Below are 22773 nucleotides of genomic sequence, written 5' to 3' on the forward strand. Positions count from 1 at the left end.
GCATGTGATTTATAATTAATAAAAATCCAATAGAACGTTAATAAACTAACAGTAAAGAAGAAATTCTTTCAAAAAATAATAAGAATAGTATTCAGGTACTTTCCACAGATATCTGGTGACCATCTGTAACAATCTGGCAACTAGCGGTTTGAGGATTGCCAAATCTATTAGTTTATTATCAAAGGCAAATGCCAAAAAAATGTTGTAATAATAACTGCAATTTATATGAGAAGAAACGAGTATTTATTCGTTCGTGTTGTAAATAAAAAAATTAAAAAATTGCATAATTCATATAATAATATAATAAACATGTATTTTTGAAAGCTTCTGTATTTGTAATTGAAGCCTACAACATATACATTATAAAGACATGACAACACAGTCAAACGTCAAAAATTTGTTTTGTGAATTTAATTCACAGCTCCTTTGTAGCTATCTTCAATGGGACCAAATGTGAAAATCGTCCTAAAAATACACAACATGCTGTTGAATGTAAACAATATACTTTATGCGAGCCAACAGAAAAGAAAAAGAAAGAAGAATAAGAAGAGCACGAACAACTGAGCAACCATAACATAACCTATATCCTATACTACATACATGGTAATTCATTATCATAGATAAAGAATATATAGTTGTTCATTATTATAATATCAAAGAATATAGACGCTTCTATATTCTTTGGTAATATTGTACCGTGCTATAATAACTTCAGTAAAATAAAAAGTATCAGGGAAAAAAGAGTAAGGAATTTAGAAATTATTTGATTGGAGTAAAATCCATACAAAGCTGACATTATAGAATTACATTGATTTTGGAAAGAAAATTCAGATTCATGTTCAAAAAGAAGGTTCATTGCGAACGAACATAAATGTACAATTATAAATCGCAAAAATGGATGTGAAAGTTAAAATTGAACATGAGGAAGTTGATCTTCCCGACCTGATAGATCCTGAATTATTGTCTGACGAACAAGTTGCCCTAAAACATGAAATACACACCTGTTCTGAATGTCTTGAAGATTTCAATTGCGAATTCCTTCTTAAAGTTCACCAAATGATCCATGACAAAACTCAATACTGTTTTATTTGCAAATGTACAATTCACAATAATTTTAAAGAACATGTTATGGACCAGCACTTTAACCAATGCAATGTTTGTTTAAAAAATTTTAATCATAAAAGAAGCTTAGCTAGTCATATGGAACTTCATACTGGAAATTTAAAATATTTGAAATGTGATAAGTGTGATAAAATGTTTAGGCAAAGGGGCAGTTTGTATTCCCATATGCGATCCTACCATGAAGGACTTAAACCATTTGCCTGCAAGGTAGGTTTCAACCTGATTTAAATTTGTATTATTAAGTATGTAATTTGTTTACTAAAAATGCGAATTTTTTTGGACTTTATTTGTCTACTTGTTAATTATAATATTTGTCTATTACTGTACTTACAAGTAACCAAAAAATGAACAGGAATATTGTCACTTAATAACTGAGTAAGGAAACTTTATATACAAGTTATTACAATGTAAAAGTAGAGAAACCTCCATGGTTTTACCTATTTTAGCTTCGTTTATGCAATGATGGATATCAGCCTAACTAACTATATAGCTGTTGAATTGAATTGAATAATTGAAAAAGCTATATAGCTTTTTCAATTCTTTTTTTTCTTGGTACATTCATTCACCAATGGCCTACATTTTTTTTGAGTTTGTCTGCCCATTGTATTTGTGGTCTTTCTTCTATTTTACTATTCTCGTAAGGCCCCCATTGTGCAATTTCTTATCTTTCTATTATGTATTGTGATCTACAAATCACCATTTTAGTTTTGCTATTTCTTGGTCTACTTTTCTTTTAGTTTTCTCTCTAATGTATTTATTTGTCTTCTTATCATTTAGTTTTATATTTATCAAATGCTTTTCCACAGCTCTTTTTGTTTTCTTCCCCCGCAACCCCACCTGGCTTGGTGTTTGTTGCGAAATAAGGTCATGTGTCCCATAAATAATGTCAAATAATGTTTTCCATTTGAGGATAATATTAACAGTATAACAGATAATAATAAGCTCACATAGAGGGAAAAGTACAACAGTGTACCCTGTGCGAAAAGTATATGAAGATAAAATCTGAGGGCAGAGTTTATTCCAAGTGGTATGATCCAGTATCTTTGTGTGTGCACTCAGCCAGTTATCATTGTTTCTATTTCATTTTATTTCCTCTGATTTCAAACCCTGCGTAGATGTGTAATTAAACTTCCTGTCAGTGCACATTCAGTGTGATCAACTTTTCTGACAAAGTTTGCTATCTGTTATTATAAGAGATACCAAAAAAAAGTTATTTACAAAAATAGTAGGTAACTGTAAGCTTCAAATTTTATAATTAGTTACAAATATACAGGATCTTTTTCGTTACAAGAATACAAAGTTATTTTGTGTTACACAAGGCATTTAAATAGTTATAAAGATAAAAGTATATTCAATATCCTGTATGAGGTATAAAAGCAATGGCCTGGTGTAGCCATATTATGATATAATTAAAAAATAATTTATTTGCTCAGTATTTTGACTATTATTGACTAAAGTCAATGTAGTTTTATTTGTTTTCAGTGTTTTCTATGCCTTTATTTAATACTTTTGGGGATATTTTAAATTGTAGTGAAAAAGGGCTATTTCTTGAATTAAATTTATTGAAGTGAATACTATCTCTCAGTATGATGAATCGAATAAAAAAAAATTAAAAACCATCGCTTCCAGTGTAGACGATATTAAAGTTATGGTTCCTCTCCCTGGTCTCTCCCAGAGTGCCACATCCTGTTTTTTGTTTTTTTTTGTTTTTGTTTTAAATCCATTATAATGAAATATGATGATAATCAAAATGAAGTAAATAAACATAAATACAAGATAATAACAAAAATGTAAATGATGAATAAATTCTATATTATACTTACAACTTTTGAAAATAACTAAAATCATTAACAAAATTTGTAAAGAAAGAAATTAAGATTTTTAATATTTTAAAACACTTAAATGTGTGATGTTATTATAAAATAATACGGTTGTCAAATGATCTACGTTTGTGAGCATTTGTGGTATAACATTATAAAATGCGTTTCTAATTCTGAGCTTCATGTCATTAATTGTTATTGGAGGTTCACAGTACACTAGTTCTTTAATATAGCCCCAGAACAAGAAGTCGATTTTACTTAAATTCTGGGTATCTGGCTAGTCAATAAATTGCTTCTTCTCTTTCTATCTATCTGTTAGGAAATTGTTCATTCAATTTACCTCGGATTAGTGCGTCACGATGAGAAGGACATTCGTCATTCACACACCAGCAGGTATTGGGGTGGTTTCGCCTGGGAAAATTTCGCCGACCGTGGGAAAAAGCGGCCTCCTGTATTGATGTCCTGCCAGGTGTGACGCCACGTGCCCCGCCCACCGGTAATAAGAACGAAGCCCCGCCCTCTGACGGCCTCTGATGCTCCACCGAACAACGAGAACGATGCCACGTGCCCCACCCAGCAGATATTGGGGCGATTATGTCTGTGAAAATTTGCTGACTGTGGGAAAAAGCGGCATCCTTTAATATGCCGGCAGGTGCAGCAGGTGGGCAGGTGTGACGTCACGTCGTGCCCCGCCCACCGGCCAACGAAAACGAAGCCCCGCCCTCTGGCGCCTCAAGTCCCACCCATCGACCAATGAGAACGAAGCCACATGCCACACCCGCCAATCAATGAGAATGAAGCCACGTGCACCGACCAATGAGAACGAAGCCACGTGTCTCACTTATACAGTGAGAACAATTCCAACGATCCTCGAAATTTTTCGCGATTTCTTTTCACTTTGTCACTCCTGATAGCATCTGAAAAACATTTTAATGCAGCAGTTTAAAGTAGGTATTTTGGGCGGTTTTTTTTCGTCTTTTGTAGAGGGAGATCTGGAATGAGGCCTTCAAAAGACATCTCAGTCCAAGACGCCGCCTGACTGACCCTAGTACAGGATTCGTTCTTCGTACTCCCGGCGATAGTTCCCGAGGTACTTTAAAATGCCCTCTCGTCGCCGAGTCTACGCCGAACGCCTACCTGCGAAACCAGACCCTCCTCTGTTAACCAGCGATCCGGAAGCGGAATGGCCGCTGTAAGACCGGCATCACTTCCGAAGCACTACCTTCATTCTCTCATTCTCCATTCATCCACATCCACACTCATCGCTCCTAGTACGGTATCATTCCCAGACGGGCATTTCCTCCTTCGCCACAGTCTGACTCACGTATTCTAACTCATACAGTCTGAGCCACATTTCTAGCTTCAACTTCCAGCATCTTTCACTACCTTTGCTGTTGGTCCAGCTGTCTTTCTTCCTCTTCTTTTTTCTTGATCACTGCACGGAAATAGTTGTGTATGTTAGTCCAACCTGATTTATTTTCAATCATTCTCTCAATCATTTCTCTCACTGTAACATAATTTACACCTGTCTCTCTTTCCATTCTGTTCCTTTCTACTATCCATGTGTTGCAATCTAACGTCGTATGTGTTACAGTGTCCGAGTGTCCACAGTATAGGCATTCATCTGTGTCAGCCTTTCGGAACCTAGAGAGGTAGGCCCTAAAACATCCGTGTCCTGTGAGCACCTGCGTCAGGAAATAATCCAGTTGCCTGTGGCCACAGTCCACCCAATCTCTATGTTCGGGATCAGAATTTTCGTCCACTGTGCCACACCCTCCTTGTTGTTCCATTCTTCTTGCCATCTTTCAATTGACCTTTTCCTTTTCTGTCTTCTCTCGGTCATTGTGAGGTTTAGGCCTCTTCTCTCATAGAGCTCTTTCCACCGCCAAAACATGCAACGGAACACATCCAGTGAAGGTCCATAAGGCTGCCGCAGACACAGTCCTGTAGGCGCAAGCCACTCGCAACAGACTTGTTCTGTCCACTTGTGTCATGAGCCTCCTATAGGCGGTTATCTCTACCGTGTCGCTCCAGGCTGCTGCCGCGTAGAGGACGATCGACTGTACAATTTATGTATCGACAGTACAATACTGTACTGTATTTTGGGCGGTTGGGTCTGGGAAAATTTTGCTGGCCGTGGAAAAAAGCGGCATCGTTTTATGTGCCGCCAGGTGTAGCAGGTGGGTAGGTATGACGCCACGTGCCCCGCCCACCGATCAATGAAACGGAGCCCCGTCCTCTGACGCTTGTCCACCGAACAATTAAAACGAAGTCACGCGCCCCACCCAGCAGGTATTGTGGTGATTGGGCCTTGGAAAATTTGGCCTACGGTGGGAAAAAGTGCCATCCTTTGATGTGTCGCTGGGTGTAGCAAGTGGGCAGGTGTGACACCACGCCAGTGAGAACAAAGCCAGTTGCCTCGCGTTGGACCCAAACAGTTATGAAAATTCCAATAATCCTTGATATCTTTCGCGGATTTCTTTCCACTTTGTCACTCCTGATAACATCTGAAAGACAGTTTTAAATTAACTTCTCGTCAAAAATATTTTTCTTTTTATTACTTTTTTTGCATTTTAGGAGACGGATACCTTAGACACCAATATAAGTCCTGACCAAGAAGAAGTAGATTCAGAAATAACAGACTCTTTGCGGTCTTCAATTTTAGAAAATGCTCAAAATATTCCAAGTAATTTTGGTAAAGACACTAAAAATGAATATGCTAGTTTTGGAGAGCATATAGCAAACAAATTACGTAAATATGACGATTACACCCGTAGTCAGGCTGAAATGAAAATAACGCAAATTCTGTATGATTGTGACATGGAACTGTACAGGAAACGACGTTTGTCTACATGTACACCGTTACAGAGTCCAGATAACGGTAGCAGAAGTGGGGCACAACACAATTAGTAGGATATTCATGGTTCTTCGTTTCAAGATTGTGTCACTATAAATGAGAACGCTTTTAGCCAAAATATTTTCCAGTACATTACTGTTCCTCTGTATCATCATTGGACAAAAGTTCTTACTACTAGATATACTATACTTGCTATTACGATTACTTAATAAATCAATCTTGACTTACCTTGATGTACTCTTTTAATCCTTACATTAAGGCTGTACACCCTACTGGAGCTATCAGTAGGGTGTACAGTATATAACATAAATAGAAGCAGCATAAGCTCTAAAAGATACATCATACTTTTTACATGCTTTATCGCATTCGTTAGTAAGATCTTTTTTATGTTTCCTTTACAAAAACATATGAAACATTTCAAAAATCAAAATAACAAATTATGGTCAGTTTTGACATTTTGTATACCTAATAACTCTTTTTATCGCACTTTAATATAATAGTCGAACTGATCATTGCAAAAATTCAACATTGTATTTATATGAAATTATGAAAATATAAATAAATATCATTTGATAGTAAATTTAATTATTATATAAACGCAGTAATATGTTTAAAAATAATAATTGTTTGTTTTAAATTTTAAATTTAAATTGTTTTAAAACGAGAATTAATATAACCATTTGAACAGATGATTCAATGTTGTTATTAATCGGATGACATTTATGACTTATATTAAATTGTGACAATCGTTACGAATCAAATCTTTAATTCATGAAATACCCCATTTTTCACCCCAATTTAAAATATCTCCGAATATTTAAGTACAGGCAAAGGAAATACTTTGGATAAATTAAATAAATCTCATACTACTTTAATTTATGATGGTAATATAGGCTGATGCATTTAAAAATACTGAGCAAATATTGAATTTGTATTTCAGCTTATCCTGTATTCGATTTATATGTCTCTTCTTGTTTTGCCCACTATTGTTCTTAGGGTTTTCATTTCGGCAACCCTTAGCATCTGTTTCGTTTTGTTGGTATCTTCGCGCACTTCTATGCCATATGTCATGATCGGTCCTACGCAAGTCTTGTAGATTCTAATTTTACTGTCTGTGCGCATATATGGATTTGACGTCTGTGGATTTGACCAGACTATCTCCCGCAGACATCCCGACAATGCGGATGCTTTGTTGATCTGACTCCTTAGGTCCTTTACTGGGTCGTGTGTGCTTGATATATCTATGCCCAGATATCTGAATTGCATCACCTGTTCTATGGGGTTGTTCTCAACCACTAACTTACATCTGAGCGGATCTTTTGCTATTGTCATACATTTAGTTTTGTTGGTAGAAATGGTCATATTTGGTTGGCGGCTTATTTGCAAGAACTGAAAGAGCTGTCTCTGAAGATCATCTTCTGATTCGGCAATAATTGCTGCATCATCTGCGTAATACACCATACCGATTTTTTTGTTGCCCATTCTGTATCCGAGATTGAGAGATGTTACTTTGTTTATAATTTTGCCCATGAGTAGGTTAAACAAGAAGGGGCTTAAACTGTCGCCTTGTCTAATTCCTCCCGATGTTGGAATATTTTCAGTGAATTGGTCTCCTGCTCTAATTTTGGTTACATTGTTGTTATTTAAGTTATGAACTATCTTTGTTATGTTGGTCGGTGTTTTATTTTCTATTAATATATTTAGAATGTCTCCCAGGCGAACCCTGTCAAATGCCTTCGTCAGATCAATGAAGCAAATATACGCTGGCATGCCGAACTCTATAGCTTTTTCTTTTATTTGTTTTATTATGAATACTGCATCTGTTACAGACCGCCCTCTTGTAAAACCTTGTTGTTCTTCAGCATTAGTGATTTGCCTTTCCAATTTGTCCTTAAGAATACTCGTGAAAAGTTTCATCGTTGTATTTAAGAGGGTTATTCCTCTGTAGTTTTGTGGGCAAGTTTTTTGTCATTTTTTAAATATTTTGAATGATTAATTTCACTTATTATTTGCCAGATTATGGAATTTAATACTTCTCCTTTTTCTCCAAGGGACTTTTTCTATGTGGGATAAATCTTACTGAACATTGGTAGCAATATAGTAAATTTTTTTGTGACGTCACTCCTAGGAGAAAATAATTTATTTAAGGACATGACTATTGGTTACTATTGTTTGTTTTAAGACAATTTGTGTACTGTTTGTTACTATCACAATTTTAACTGGTAATTTCGGGATGTAGGGTAGACCGGGGTTAGTTGTTACAAATTTTAGATTTTATTTTTTTGTGCATTTAATATGTAAAATAGGCACCTCATAAAAGATGGTGTAAGAAGCACTCACTTCGATATAATTATTTTAAATAGTAGATTTACAAGAAACTTGCCACTTTTAGGAAAAAAAATATATATATTTGTTTAGTCTTGCAAATTGTATCAAATTACTCCCTAATTGGGTAAGTTGTTACATGGCAGGGGCAAATTGTTACACTAGCAACTTTCATACTTTTCAAAGAGTATTTTAATTTTCTTAATGAAAAACTTTAAATGAACTTTATTTATTTATTTTTTATTAAAATACAAACTATTGTGCGACATTTAAAAAAAAAAATTAAATCAGTTATTAGACTAATCAGACCGGCAATATATGCATAAAAAATTGGAGAACCGTCACTGCAAATTCATGTGCCCACCCCTTACAGTCTACACATTGCACCCATTTCTCTTTTGATTTTGAGTTAGTGTACGAATCACAACATATAATGCAGAAACATTCTTTATTTTCTTCATCACTTTCTTTTAAAACAATTGTCTTTTTAACTTTTTGTTTTCCTTTTTCTTAGCTTTTAAGTTTCTCAGTTGCTCTTGCTGTAATAATGCTTGCTTTTCAGGCGTGTCCTTTAAAATAGCCGTATGTCATCGTTTCCTATTTTGTGCAGTATTTTTTCTGGGTTGAGCTTTAGGTATAGGACGAATATCTTTAGGACTAATAAGTCCTTCTGGTGGTTCTTGGTCTGGTTCTTTGTTGATAACTTGTGGTGGCGTACTTGGTGGTGTTCGTATATTTTGAGTGACTAATTGATGATGGCAGAAAATCTTTATCAGTTAAAAGTCCCTATTAAACGGGAAAATGCCAGTTACACGAAAATCTGACTGTATATTTTTTGTAGTTACAGCTAACGGCAAAGCATTTCCAACAATTGATGGAATGTTATAAATTGTCATTGTAACTCCTGGATGAGTTTTCATCCAGCCATCCATCTGACTGCTAATAAATTTTTTTAATGGTCCAAACACCGATCTGTTCACAGGTTGCAATCGATGAGAGCAATGCGGAGTCAAGGTCGTGAGAACAATGCCATTTTCCTTGCAATAATCTATTGCCTCAACCGACAAATGGGAATCGTGATTGTCCAGTATTAATAATACTGGACTTTCCTCAGAACATTTAATATTCTTATGAAAATATTTCACATAAACTAAGAAATCCACTTTCATCATCCTGGTGGTCCACTGGAAACAAAATGTTCTCGATAATTTTTCTGTGGAAAAATAAACATTGGCGGCACTGAGTTTCCACTGGCAGTCACTGCCAGACACACTGTCACCAATGTTCCTCGTTCCCCCGAAGTGACAGCCCCCACTTGCTTCACACCTTTTGATGCTATTATTTTTGCATGTTTTTGAACTGTAGTTACCCTGTTTTCATCTAAGTTGTAAATATCGTTTGCTCCAAGGTTGTGCCTATTTAATACATTGGAGAGTTTGTCAAAGAATAAATTTACATTGTGCCTATTAAAGCTTGTGTCTCGCCCTAAGCTCGTAGCCTGAGGGTTACGGATGGATAACTCATTGTGGCGTTTTAAAAAATTTGTTAGCCAGTCAGTAGATGCAGTCTCAAATTTGGTCCAGTTATCAGGAAGAGTTACGTTATTTTTTCAAGCAAATTGAAAAGCAAGCTGTTTAAGATTTTTTGGGGAAAGACTATAATACATCTTTGAACATTCAGTAACATAAGAAGCTAATTCATTTTCTTGTAGATCAGAGATCTTTTTACCGATTTTTTAAAAATAAGTACTAAATATAGATGCTAATACTATGCCCAATTCCTGTGGGCATAATATTAGCATCTAAAAAAAAAAAACAAATTTTAACGAGGCATGTGCTATACATGTGTTGATAGAAAAAGAATTTACATAAAATGAATCCCGTATTCATCCGCTACTGGTCTAAGAGGTCTTTCATTTTTTATCGCCTTCTTTGCTGCAGCAATAATGATTTCCTGTGGCGTTTTACCATGCTTAGTTTTTTTATAGGTTCTCATTTTGATCTATTAAAAGTTTACGTGTTTATTTACAACAAAATCTAGGTACTAATAAACTTACACACAAATTTTTTGAGATGGGGCAGGTTGTTACAGTAACAACTTGTCCCTTGAAAATAGTAACAACCTGCCTCAGGACGCCATATTAAAAATAAATTGTAATTATTCATCAATCCCAAATATTCAATCTTGTACGTATAGACAATAATAAAGCTAACAGTCAATAAAACATGCTGTGAAAACAATAAGTTACCTTATCTTGTAAAAATAGAACCAGCAAAAATTTACAATGTCGGAAAAATTACTGAGTGCTACTAAAAACAAAAAATGAGGGGTGTAAAATCAAAGGCGGCAATCTCCACTTTTTCTTGTTTTGAGTTAGGGACGCCATCTGTTGCGTTTTTTTATTACCTGTTAGGTAAAACTATTGTAAGAACCAAAAGCGGTGTTATCTTTATACAAATCGCAGTGAAAAATTCGTGTTGGGATCAAAAGTGGTAATCTCTATAGCTGAGTGCGTACCAAACACGGCAATCTCCGCTTCGGCCAATAAGAACCACGTAGCGCTCGCACGTGATCAACACATGGTTAGATTTGCCGTAATATCGTGCTCGTGATATTATAGTTTGTTTTAGTTTTGGGAGACGTTACATTGTTTTTGTGCTTTTCCTAAACTATATTGTGTCTAAGAAATTAGTTTTACATACAAAAAAAGTATTAATTTTTTATCATGGAAGTTAATGCATCTCCTGTCACACCAACAAAGGCAGGGAAGCGGATAAGACAACCTGAAAAATGGAAGAAAAATGTTGCAAAACGTCTAAGGTGATTACTTTTGTGAATGTTATGATTCCATTTCCAAGCCGTTGTGAATTTTGTTTTTTTTTCATTTTTCTTAAAAATTTCAACCCACTTCAGTACTTATGTTCATAACTATTTTTTGTTGTAGATATTCTGCGAAGAATATGCCAGAATACCCAAAATATGGGCACAATTCGAAAACCTATATGTGCTGCTTGCTGAAAATGAACAATATACAGAAATTTCATAGCCTATTCTATGAGACCAAAGATAAAGCAACTCAATATGCCCTTATTTTGAAATACTGCTCTGCGAATCGTACTGTCCGGCGTCGGCCGAAAAATGAAAAGCATTCTCCAAAGAAGCACCAGGTAAAATGTTTCATCCGTCATTTTTTATCCAAGGAGAAAATGCCAGTGTGCCAATCAGCTTTTTTGAACGTGCTAGGGATAAAAAAACACAGGCTTTCCTACGTGACAAAACGATTTACCGAAGCAAGCCAAATACCGATTGAACGCAGAGGTGGTGATCGAAAATCTGCGAAATATCAGGACAAGCTGGAAGGAGTGCAAAAGTTTATAAACCAATTAAAATGTACTGAATCCCATTATTGCCGTCCAGTGAGGAAAAGAATGTACCTTCCATCTGAACTGAGCATCTCTAAATTGTATTCAATGTACAATGCTCAGACAATTCCATCGGAGACTGGAAGAGATCGTATTTTCGTTATATATTTAACAGAAAATACAATTTGAGCTTTAAAACCCCAAGAACAGATGTTTGTTCAAAGTGTTTAGAGCTAAGTGAACGCATTAAATACGAGAAAAATGAGCAATCTAAAATTAAACTCATGACTGAAAAACGGCTTCACAAACTTCGAGCCAAAGCATTTTTCCAATTTCTTCAAGAAAACATAGAAGACCTAGTTACTTTGTCGTTTGACTGCCAAAAAAATTTGGACCTCCCCAAAGTAGAGTGCTTATTATTCGAGGCAGCTTTATTTTATAACTTTACTGTTGTTGAAGGTTCTTCAAAGTTTCCACTTTCAAAGGAAAATGTATTTTAATACTGTTGGACTGAGGACATGTTTACAGAAACAGTTATCTCCGATGCTCACAAAGTAAATAATTTAAAACTGCATGATGTGCGAAATCTTTTGACCAAACATTTTGGTTTAGACTGGACCCAACTTGATCAGCTTAACTATTATAAAGAGCTTTTTCAACGTTATGAACAAGAAGGAAACGAGAACTTGGAGAATCCTGTTTCAGAGTTAGAGTCTGTCGAAACCTGTGAATATACAGGTATGGAAATAATTTTTCGGAACATAGGAATACCAATGCAATAAGTAGATTTCTTGATTTGCAATTAACCAGTGTAAATTTCAAGATAACGTCGCGATGTGCCGTGTCTAATTCAATTGTTCGACTGGATATGCTGTACCCACTGAGTTCTCTGATTTGCAATTAACCAGTGTAAATTTCAAATATCAAGTCGGGATGTTTTAAAATGAATTTATTTGTTCGACTATAATCGACTTGTAATAAGGATTACAATGGAACAAATGAATTAATTTTAAAACATCGCGACGTTATATTTTAATTTACACTGGTTAATTACAAATCAGAGAACTCAGTGGGTACAGCATATCCAGTCGAACAATTGAATTAGACACGGCACATCGCGACGTTATCTTGAAATTTACACTGGTTAATTGCAAATCAAGAAATCTACTTATTGTATTGATATTCGTATGTTCCGAAAAATTATTTCCATACCTGTATACCTGAACTTTCGGATATTTTAGTTTAAGTGATATGCATATACATTACTTTTACATATTGTATTATTTTTCAATATGAAAATATATTTTTATTATCTAACTCGCACAATGACGTTTTATTAGTTTCAAAACTGGCAATATCCTTATACCTAGATCATTTTCATATCCGTCAATCTCCAAGCATTGCAAACAAAAATGGCAATCTCCAAACTAAAATATTAAAAAAAAACCACAAACCAAATTTTATATGATTCATCATCAGTTTTATTGTTTTAATTTAAGTTTGTTAGTTTCTACAGTTTTTCGTGGTTTCCCAAAATTATGGAAATGGGAGATTGCCGACTTTGATTTTACACCCATCAAATGTGAGGTATGCACTGCATTGGCTACGTCGAGTTAAAGGTGCTGCCATCTCATTACGTTGATTAAAATTAAATGTAATAACCTGCCTCGTGTAACAACTAACCCCGGTCTTCCCTACTTATTTCCTACAGATACAGAGCAGAACTGTATTTTTCATAAATTCATCTATTTCATTTTTAGCAATGTAACGGAACTTTTACAACTTCTTCAAGCCTTAATAAACATGTCAGAAATATGCATAATCCCAATAATCCAAAACCACCTAAGACAATTTTAGCAAAAGCATATGATTGTGATGTCTGCTCTAAACAGTTTACAAACAAAAAAGAATTGGAGTTGCATTATACAGAACATTTTGAATCAAATACGTGCAAATCATGCGGTAAACAATTTAAGAAACTTCAACATTTCAAATTACATGTATTTCGGCATCATTTCAAAACTGAAACATGTACACGTTGTGGCAAACTTTTTCATAAAAGAGTTATTGAGAAACATATGCGTTCACATGATATTAAAAAGGTTATTTCCTTTTGTGAGATTTGCAATAAAACATTTGGTTCAGCCTTATCACTTACGAGGCATCTAGTGAAACATACGACTGCTCGATGTAAACTTTGTGGAATACACAAAATAAAATCGATGGAAAAACATTTAGAAGCTCACAGAAAAGGTAAAGTACAAAAATGTTCGCTGTGCGGTAAGTTTGTAACTGATATAGATGCTCATAATAAAAACATTCATAAAAATACACAATTTATTTTTTGCACCATGTGTCCTGAGAAGTTAACGTCAATTGCAGAAAGAGGTGCTCATATTCAAAAAGCGCATTTTTCAATTAAGAAATGTCCTAGCTGTAAGGAACAAATGGATATCATCAAATTAGATGACCATGTTAGGAAGTATCACCCAGAATGTGTGTTTGAATGTGATTATTGTGATGACGTTTTATATGGCATAGCTATTTACAATGCACATTTAGAAAGACATCGGAAGAAAACAATCAAACCATACGCATGTAACAGCTGTCGAAAAAGCTATAAAAGTGAAGCAAACCTGAAAGGGCACATCTGCAGGCCGTCACATTACTGCCATCTATGTAACAGATATTATACTTTAAAGAGAAGTTATGAAACTCATATGATTCTACAACATTCGCCACACATCATAACTGCGAGCTACACTGAAAATTTGAACGTTCTAGAAATTGGCAGTAAAAAACTATATCAGTGCAAGAGATGTTTCTTGACTATGTTTAGAATGCAACGCAGACATGTTTGTCATGTGAGGACTATTCTTGTTCGAAGGATACATCATAAGTGTAATTTGTGTGGATTTTTGGGAGCTTCGATGGCTGTGATGAGACGTCACTGTTTTAAATATCACGAAAATGAAGCTGATTGGGTTACGATTAAGGTTGCTAAAGGACCCAATCAAAAACCACCGAAGAGGTGGAAGATCCTGTATAAATGCCATTGTGGAAAACCATTTAAATATGAAAGTTCACTCAGCGAACACAGGTAATTTATTTTTATTTATTTTATTTACTTTATTGCTTTTAATAACACAGTTACATAGCAAGTTTCTACGATGTCAGTTGGTCAAGTATAAAAACAAAATTCGACACTCAAGTGTCGGCGCCTTCTGTAAAACATAGGCGGCGCAATAGAAATTAAATAATAAACTTTTATTTTTAAATTAAGGTCTAATATTTTGTTAAACAGTAATAATATTGTTAATTATTCACATTTCTTTATGAACTTGACACCAAAGATGATTAAAAGTTAATACACATAGTTCATTCACCAACGGTAAAATATTGTAAAAACCTCTAAATTTTAAAGAACCACTGGGATTGACATGAAATTTGGCATACACATATAGCTAACGTGTCAAAGAAAAAAAGTGATATTGTGCCGATGTGTATTTTTGCCCTGGGGTGGGTACCGCCCCTTCTCGGGGGTGAAAAGATATACATCCAAAATAAGTCCGGAAGTGGATAAACTGACTAATTCTAGGCAACTTTTGTTCTATAGAGGTTTTTACTAAATCAATACTTTTCGAGTTATTTGCGAGTGAATATATTCATTTTTCAACAAAAACTCCACATTTTTGGACGGTTTCTCGCAAATAACTCAAAAGGTAAATATTTTACGGAAAAAATGTTCTTAGCAAAAATACAGTTTATAAAAAAGTGAAAACAATGGTATATGTACGAAGTCTGTATACCCAGCAGAAGCAGAGTTATAGCTAATGAAAAATAGATTCTTACCTATTCGTCAAATTCCATATCGAATAATTCAACGTGAAATAATCAAAAAAATATTTTTTTACTTTTTTTTTAAATTGTTTAAAGAAATTTTTATTTTTGATTTTTAAAAAAGTTTCTAGCATCAAATGTAAGCAAGTTACGCTAAAAACAAAGTTGATCCCTTTTTTTGGTAAAAAATAATCATGAATATGATCTGTAAGTTTCATCGGTTTAAAGAGCTTATTTTTGAAAGATACTTACATGAAATCGGCCAATTCGTCTTCCAGTCGAATTGTCTCTTAGGTTATAGATTAATGGAGAGATCACATTTACTACGGTACACAGAACATATTTTTGACAAGTTGTGGAAGTCTTTGTGGAAATATTCACACAATTAAACACTATCACTATCCGTGTGTGCAGAACTTGAGTCGTCGTTTGTGTTTATAACTACCGGTTCAATTGGTGGTAAAGTAGGATATTCTTTTTCTTTTACTTGAACATGAGCTACACAATTTTTCCAAATGTCAGTTTTGTTAAGTTTTTCGATCACTGTTCTTATATTTTGGACAACAACGTCACTTAATTGGGGAGATTGATTCATTTTCCGCAATTCCTTTTTTACATCGGCCCATATCATTTCAATTGGGTTGAAAACACAATGATATGGAGGGAGCCGTAAAACCGTATGCCCGTGGCGTTCAAAGAGTTTATCTATTACCTATTCTTTTTGAAAATTTTGTTGCTTAATTAATTGCAACAATTCCTTTTTGGTACATTTACTAGGTGTTGCCATGCCTTTGTTCTCCATAAATTCTATGATATCTCCCTTTTTGGAGCTAGTATTTGGAATTTTGGTGTAGAGTCTAGAATGGTATGACGCATTGTCCATTACTATCACGGAATTTGTTTTAATATTCGGTAAAAGCTGTTCCGTTGCCCATTTTTCGAAAAGTTCAGCCGTCATATCCTCATGATAATCAGCTGATGACTGTTTAATGTTTTTGGCCGATAATAACAAGGCATTAGGTACAAACCCGCTCTTAGTTCCAGCATGTAGAATTATAATTATTTTTCCTCTTGAACAAGGAGTACTCAAGCAGCACTTTTTGCTATCATCCATCCAGCCATATTGAACTACATCATGGGTGTCAAACCACGTTTCATTAAGATACACAATTTCTCTATTGTCATCTCGATATTCCTTTATTTTACGTAAATAATGTTGCCTCTGTATCACAATCCTTGTAGATTCCATAATTACCATTCTCTTGTCTAATTTTTTATAACTAAATCCGCATTCTATTTAAACACGCCTCAATGTATCAAGGGATTTATATGCATAATCGGGATATATTTTCAACTTGTCCTGAAGCATTTCGAACGTTGGAACTTTGTTGTCCTGATAAAATTCGTAGACATAGCGACAAATAACGTCTTTAGTGGCCTTATCAATCTTTTTAAGGTTTTGTCCAACTCTTTGACGTTTAACAGAATGATCACTTACATCCCCAGCTGCAATAACACGTAAAACTGTCGTACACGCAAGTTTGGTAAGTTCACATATCCTTAACACAATATTATTTTCCGAAAGTGTACTATTTTCGCCTCTTAAACAGGAATATATATTTAGAATAATCCTTTGCGCTTGAAATTTTACAAATTTCCAAATTTCCAAATATTTACAAATTCCCAATTCATTGGTGTTGGATCTAAAAGAAATATTTTTACTTTTAATTGTTAAAAAAAGTAGATTAAGAGTAAATATTATGACCAAGCATCCGTATACAACTAATTATTAAACTTGTTTTAAATAAGAATTTACACACCTAAATCGTCCGTTGGATTGTCGCTAGTATTCTCGTTGGTATCACATTCAAATGGTCGCCAAAAAGCCATCTTTAATGTATTTACAACTTATTTGTACTGTCTTAACTCAAACTTAACTAAAACACAACACTACTGTTTGCACAAAAATATTAAAAATATACGTGAACTTGCTGTCGTACACGACGATACTGAATATATTGTTTAGTATGAGAAACCTGAGAAGGCATTTTTGACCAGATAACGATAAAGTTTGAGCGTAATAACTTCCGAAGAATTTGACTAATTACACTTCAGTAGTGCCCGATAAGATACGTAGAAAATAATAAGCCACAGCTGCAATGTGGACAATACCGTTAGTGATCAATTACAAATAATGTTTATATTTCTGAATTATTCGGGACTGGACCCGAAAAATTCCTTAACTTTTATTGAAATTTAAAATTGATGCTTAAAAGTATATACATACATAATGCAAATGAAATGTAATGTGCTTATTAATTTGAGAACTAAAAAATGAGACTACAATTTTACTATAAAAATAAAATAATTATAAGTTTATCACGACGACACTGTTATTGTGTTTATTATATGCTTGCCGCCTTTGAAACATTTTTGCCAGATAACGGCAAAGCCAGATTTGGTTTCAGTGTATGCCCTTCCGAAAAATTTGACCAATTACATTTCAGTATTACCCAATAAGATACGTTAAAAAGTAATAAGCCACGCCAATATCCATGTGGACTAATACCAGGAGTAATCAATAATTACAAAATTACAAAGATTTATCTTTATTTCTATGTTCGCCGTAGAATTACTGACCGGACCCCAAAAATTGTTCTTTCTCAATTCATATCGTTTCTACTTTACAATTGTACACCAAACGTACAAATATTTTAATAAAAAAATAATAAAGTAAACCCTATACAATAACAAAATTTGCAATATAGAATAAAGTACCTGTATCATTCTGTTGTGACCGATGAGTAAAAACCAATAGGCTCTAAGTTAGCATTTGGCACTTACAAAACTGACTACGATCTAAGCTTCTACATAAGGAGCCAAGCTAACCTTTAATTCTATCGCTTGGCGGGAACCATTCCTTCTCCTTCTGTCATATTTCTTAAAGCTAAGTTTACACGAAGTATTTCATCTAAAGTTTCTTCTTCGACACTTTCACTAACTTATCACCACTATCTGGTTCCTCATTACTCACACTTACCTCCTACGTTAATCATTGATGATCTAATATCGCCAATACAATCAGATACGATTAATTCAGGTGTCTTATTATCATAAAGAGTGATCATAGGATCAGATCCTTCATACTCATCTAAACTTTATTTATTTTCAACAGTTTGGTTTAAATCTCCTTACTCATTGAATTTTTCTTTCAATATATGAACGACATGACGCTTCCAAAATATATTTTCATTAAAAATTTCAAAAATATATTGCCTATCTCCTAAAACTTCATTTATAACTTTTTCTACCCATTTCCTTTTATTAGGATACCTATAATCTCTTACTAACACTCTATCCCCGTTTACAAATTTTTCTTCCCATTTCATTTTTACATGTAAAAATTTCTGAGCTTCATTTTCCAATAACAAATCAAAACGGTTTTTAATCTTACGTTTAAAAATAACATCTGAAGGTGTAACACCTGTGGAAACATGTATTGAGTTTCTATAGTGAAATAAATATCTTTGTAATGCAATCTCCAATGACATGTTATCCCCAGTGTCCTCCTTAATAATCTTTGTAACAATATTCTTAAATGTCTTAACTGTATTTTCAGCAGAAAAAATTTGTTTGGGGGTGATAAGGTGGGGAAGTTATTTGTTTGATTAAATTATTAGACAAATATTGTGAAAATTCAACCGAAGTGAATTGAGGTCTGTTATCTGTACAAACTATCTTTGGTAGATCAAACCTAGCAAATACTTCCCGAAATTTACTTATTGTTGCCAAGGAGTCTGTTACATTCATTATGAATGCTTCTGACCATTTTGAATAAGAATCTATAATGATTAATATCATTTTCCCTCTAAGTAGACCCAAAAAATCAGCATTAACCCTTTCAAAGAAATTATTCCCCTTGCCACATGGTATAATTGTTGCTTGAATAGGTTCTGCTCTTGAAGCACAACAAACTGCAATTATTAATAATTTTCTCAATGTCCCTATCTAACGATGGCCACCAAAAATATGCTCGAGCGTTTGACTTCATTTTTAAAATTCCCTCATGAGTACTGTGTAACTCATTAAACAATTGCATTCTTAATTTTATAGGAACCACTACTCGATAGCCCAGCATCACTATCCCCTGATCCACTGTGAATTCATTCCTACGGTTAAAAAAAAGGCTTTAACAATTCCTCAGAACACTTTTCATAGAACCCTATCCGAATTAAATTCACTACTTTACCCAATACCGGATCTCTCCGTGTTTCTGCTCTCAAACTTAGTGAGTCAATAGGTGTAACATGTTCTAAAAAATTCAAATTTTTAAAATAACCAATATACTCGCTTTGTTCATCCATAGACATTTCTTCCTCTTCCACTGGTAAACGGCTTAATGCATCTACTTTTACATTATCCTTTCCCTTAATATACTTTATAGTATAATCAAAACTAGATAAAAAGATACACCATCTTTGCAAACGTGCTGCTGCCATATTTGGCAAACTTTTAAACTCTCCAAATACTGTAATTAACGGTTTGTGGTCCGTTAAAATTTCAAAATGTCTTCCTACTAAATATTCATATAACTTGTGAGCAGCCCAGTAAATGCATAATGCTTCTTTCTGTACCATACTATAACCCAACTCTGTTTTCGTTAGTAGCCTTGAAATATAACTAATTGGTCTTTCACTACCATCAGATATCACGTGCAAAAGCACTGCACCTAATCCATATTCACTGCTATCACACACTAGCCTTAATTTTTTAAATGGGTTATAGTGAATTAGAATTCAATCAAACACTGAATGTCCCTTTGCAGCCTCGAATGGCTCATTTCATTCCTTTGTCCACTTAAATTTTGTATCCTTTTTGGTTAATTCATATAAAGTTTTAAAATTTGTGACAAATTTGAAATAAACCTCGAATAATAATTTGTCGTTTCTGCAAAAGCTCTTACCTCTGCAATATTTTTAGGTAATGGAATCTTTACTATTGCTTTCATTTTCTCTTCAATTTTTTTTAACCCTTCTGCTGATATGATATGCCTTAAACATTTGGTACTACTTTGAAAAAAAAACTACATTTACTACTATTTGCAACGCTGCAAATAGATCTTCAATTCTGGGAATGGGGTGGTTCATATTTTGCAAATATTTATTGATTGTAACTTTGTAGTTAGCACAAATCCTGACATCTATTTCATTAGCCTTGTACACTGGTACTAACGGTGTTCCCCAGTTTGCATTAGACACTTGCACTATCACTTTACTTTCTTTTAATTTCTCAATCTCATTAACCACTTTTTCCCTAAATGCAAACGGTATTGGAACTGGTTTCCGAAAAATAGGTGTAGTTCCTTCTTCAATTTCTAATTTAAACTTTTCATATTTAAATGTCCCTAACTCATTCTTAAATAAATTTGTTAACTGATTTATAATATTTTCTGTAATATCTTCTAAAATATCATACCAAATATCACGGCCTAATAAACATTCCCTCGACAATAAAAAAAATGCATTCTAGTAATCTAATTTGTCCTTTTGGAGTAACTACCGAGCCATGATAAACTTTTAACATAATGGTAGTTGGTTCTATATTGACCTGAAGAAACTTTTCTTTATATATATTATATGGTAAACAAGACAGTCCTGCCCCCGTATTAACCTCAAACGTTATGGGTATATCATTAAGTAATATCTGCATTTTAATTGGCCATACCAAATCATTTTCTAAACTAAAAATATCAACATTAAAAAAATCCAATGTCTGGATCTCTGGCTCTTTGTTTGCCTGAATACTAAAATTTTTGTCCATTTTTGTTTTGCAAGCCTTAATAATATACCCTTTCTTTTACCGTTCTTACATGTATAACTTTTAAAATCGTGATTGGCTTTATTACAATGAAAACATATTACATTATTAGAATTTACCTTCATATTTGTCTTTCTATTATACTCTGAACTTGTCTTAAAATGTCCTTGCTTCACTTCAGTCTGCCTTCGTACACTTGCATTATTCTCCCCATAGTTGATATCAACCTCTCTAGCTTCCATCATAGAAGCTTCTTTTGACATAGTAATTTCAAGTAGCTCTTTCAACTCCTTCCTATTGGGGTCTTATTCATACAAACGATCTAAAATTGGGCCTTGTCTCATCCTTACAACAAACTTTTCCTGGACTCTATATAATAGATTTGTGCCAAAGTCGAACTCTGCTGCCACATTTTTAACTTTAATAAACCAATTAACTTGACTCCTGACCTTCTTTCGATGAATCGAATTTTATTCTTCGTCTATATATAGAAACTCTGGGTTTAAATTGACTAGCCAGTAATCTAATTATTTCATCGTAGCTTTTATCTTTTGGCTTAGCCGGTGAACATAAATTTTTCAAAATTGTATAGATAAGAGAGTCAACAATAAGGCTACCTTTCTATCAGCTTCAATTAAATTTGCCAACAAACACTGCTCCAATCTTTCTTCGAACACTTCGAAATCATCGCCCTGCTTAAAGCCTGCTAAGGCTGAAATATTCCCCGCATTAACTATCGTCAAATTCGCTGTGTTGGGCGACCGAGGAGCTCTAAATAGATAGGTTCTAAATTAGCGTTTGGCACTGTATTATTAAATTGTAAAATACAGAACTGACTGATCTAAGCTTCTACATAAGAAGCCAAGCTAACATCTAATTCTATCTATATTTCTTAAGACACTACACATTCATTATTTTTAAATGAAAAATTGAAATTTTCTTTACGTAAAAATTATACAATAACAAAATTTACAATACAGAATAAAGTACCTATATGATTCACTATTTTTTGTCCTATTCCAATGTAAATTACATGTGTTTTTTCTAGTTAGATATAAAACTGAATTGTTTTAGGTCCAAATGTCTGTTGGTAAAGCCATTCAAATGCAGAGTATGTGACTCCAGATTCATGACTAAACGGTATCTTTTGCAACACCAGAGGAAATATCACATTCCTAGAGTGGTGGAAGAAGCATCGGAAAAGAAAAACTTGGCCAATGCTAGAGGTTATCAATTAAAACGAAGAGCTGTGCCTAGTGATATTGTGGTAACATATAGACAAAGGAAGAAAGCACTAAAATGTAAGCTTTGTGATTATGCTTGCTTTAGTTCCAAATTTATGGGGCACCATAGAAGGACGTATCATGACAGTGACAATTTGTGTTTAGAAGAACTCAATTATAAACCAGAAGTAGAACGGTACGTGTGTAAAGACTACAGTCAAGAAGATACAACGCCAGATGTTACTTGATGAACTTAGTTGTGCTGTGTGTAAAAAATTATTTAATTAATGCTTTATTGATTATAGAATTCAAATATAATACTTTGTTTTTTATTCAGTTAATCCCACTAAAGATAATAAACTGATACAAAGAAGTATCAAATAATCCACATAATTCTTGAACATTGC

The 22773-nt window shown here is 34.0% G+C and overlaps 1 protein-coding gene across 1 annotated transcript; it reads left to right on the forward strand.

The window, feature by feature from the left end:
- Positions 1 to 332: 332 nt before the first annotated feature.
- On the forward strand, positions 333 to 22684 carry LOC140451362 (uncharacterized). Its single transcript, XM_072545120.1, has 3 exons — positions 333 to 1329; positions 13247 to 14586; positions 22218 to 22684. The coding sequence occupies exons 1-3, from the start codon at positions 895 to 897 to the stop codon at positions 22612 to 22614; spliced, it is 2172 nt and encodes a 723-aa protein (XP_072401221.1). The 5' UTR covers positions 333 to 894; the 3' UTR covers positions 22615 to 22684.
- Positions 22685 to 22773: the final 89 nt, after the last annotated feature.

The sequence above is a fragment of the Diabrotica undecimpunctata genome, chromosome 9 (genome assembly GCF_040954645.1).
Source record: "Diabrotica undecimpunctata isolate CICGRU chromosome 9, icDiaUnde3, whole genome shotgun sequence".
Taxonomy (NCBI): domain Eukaryota; kingdom Metazoa; phylum Arthropoda; class Insecta; order Coleoptera; family Chrysomelidae; genus Diabrotica; species Diabrotica undecimpunctata.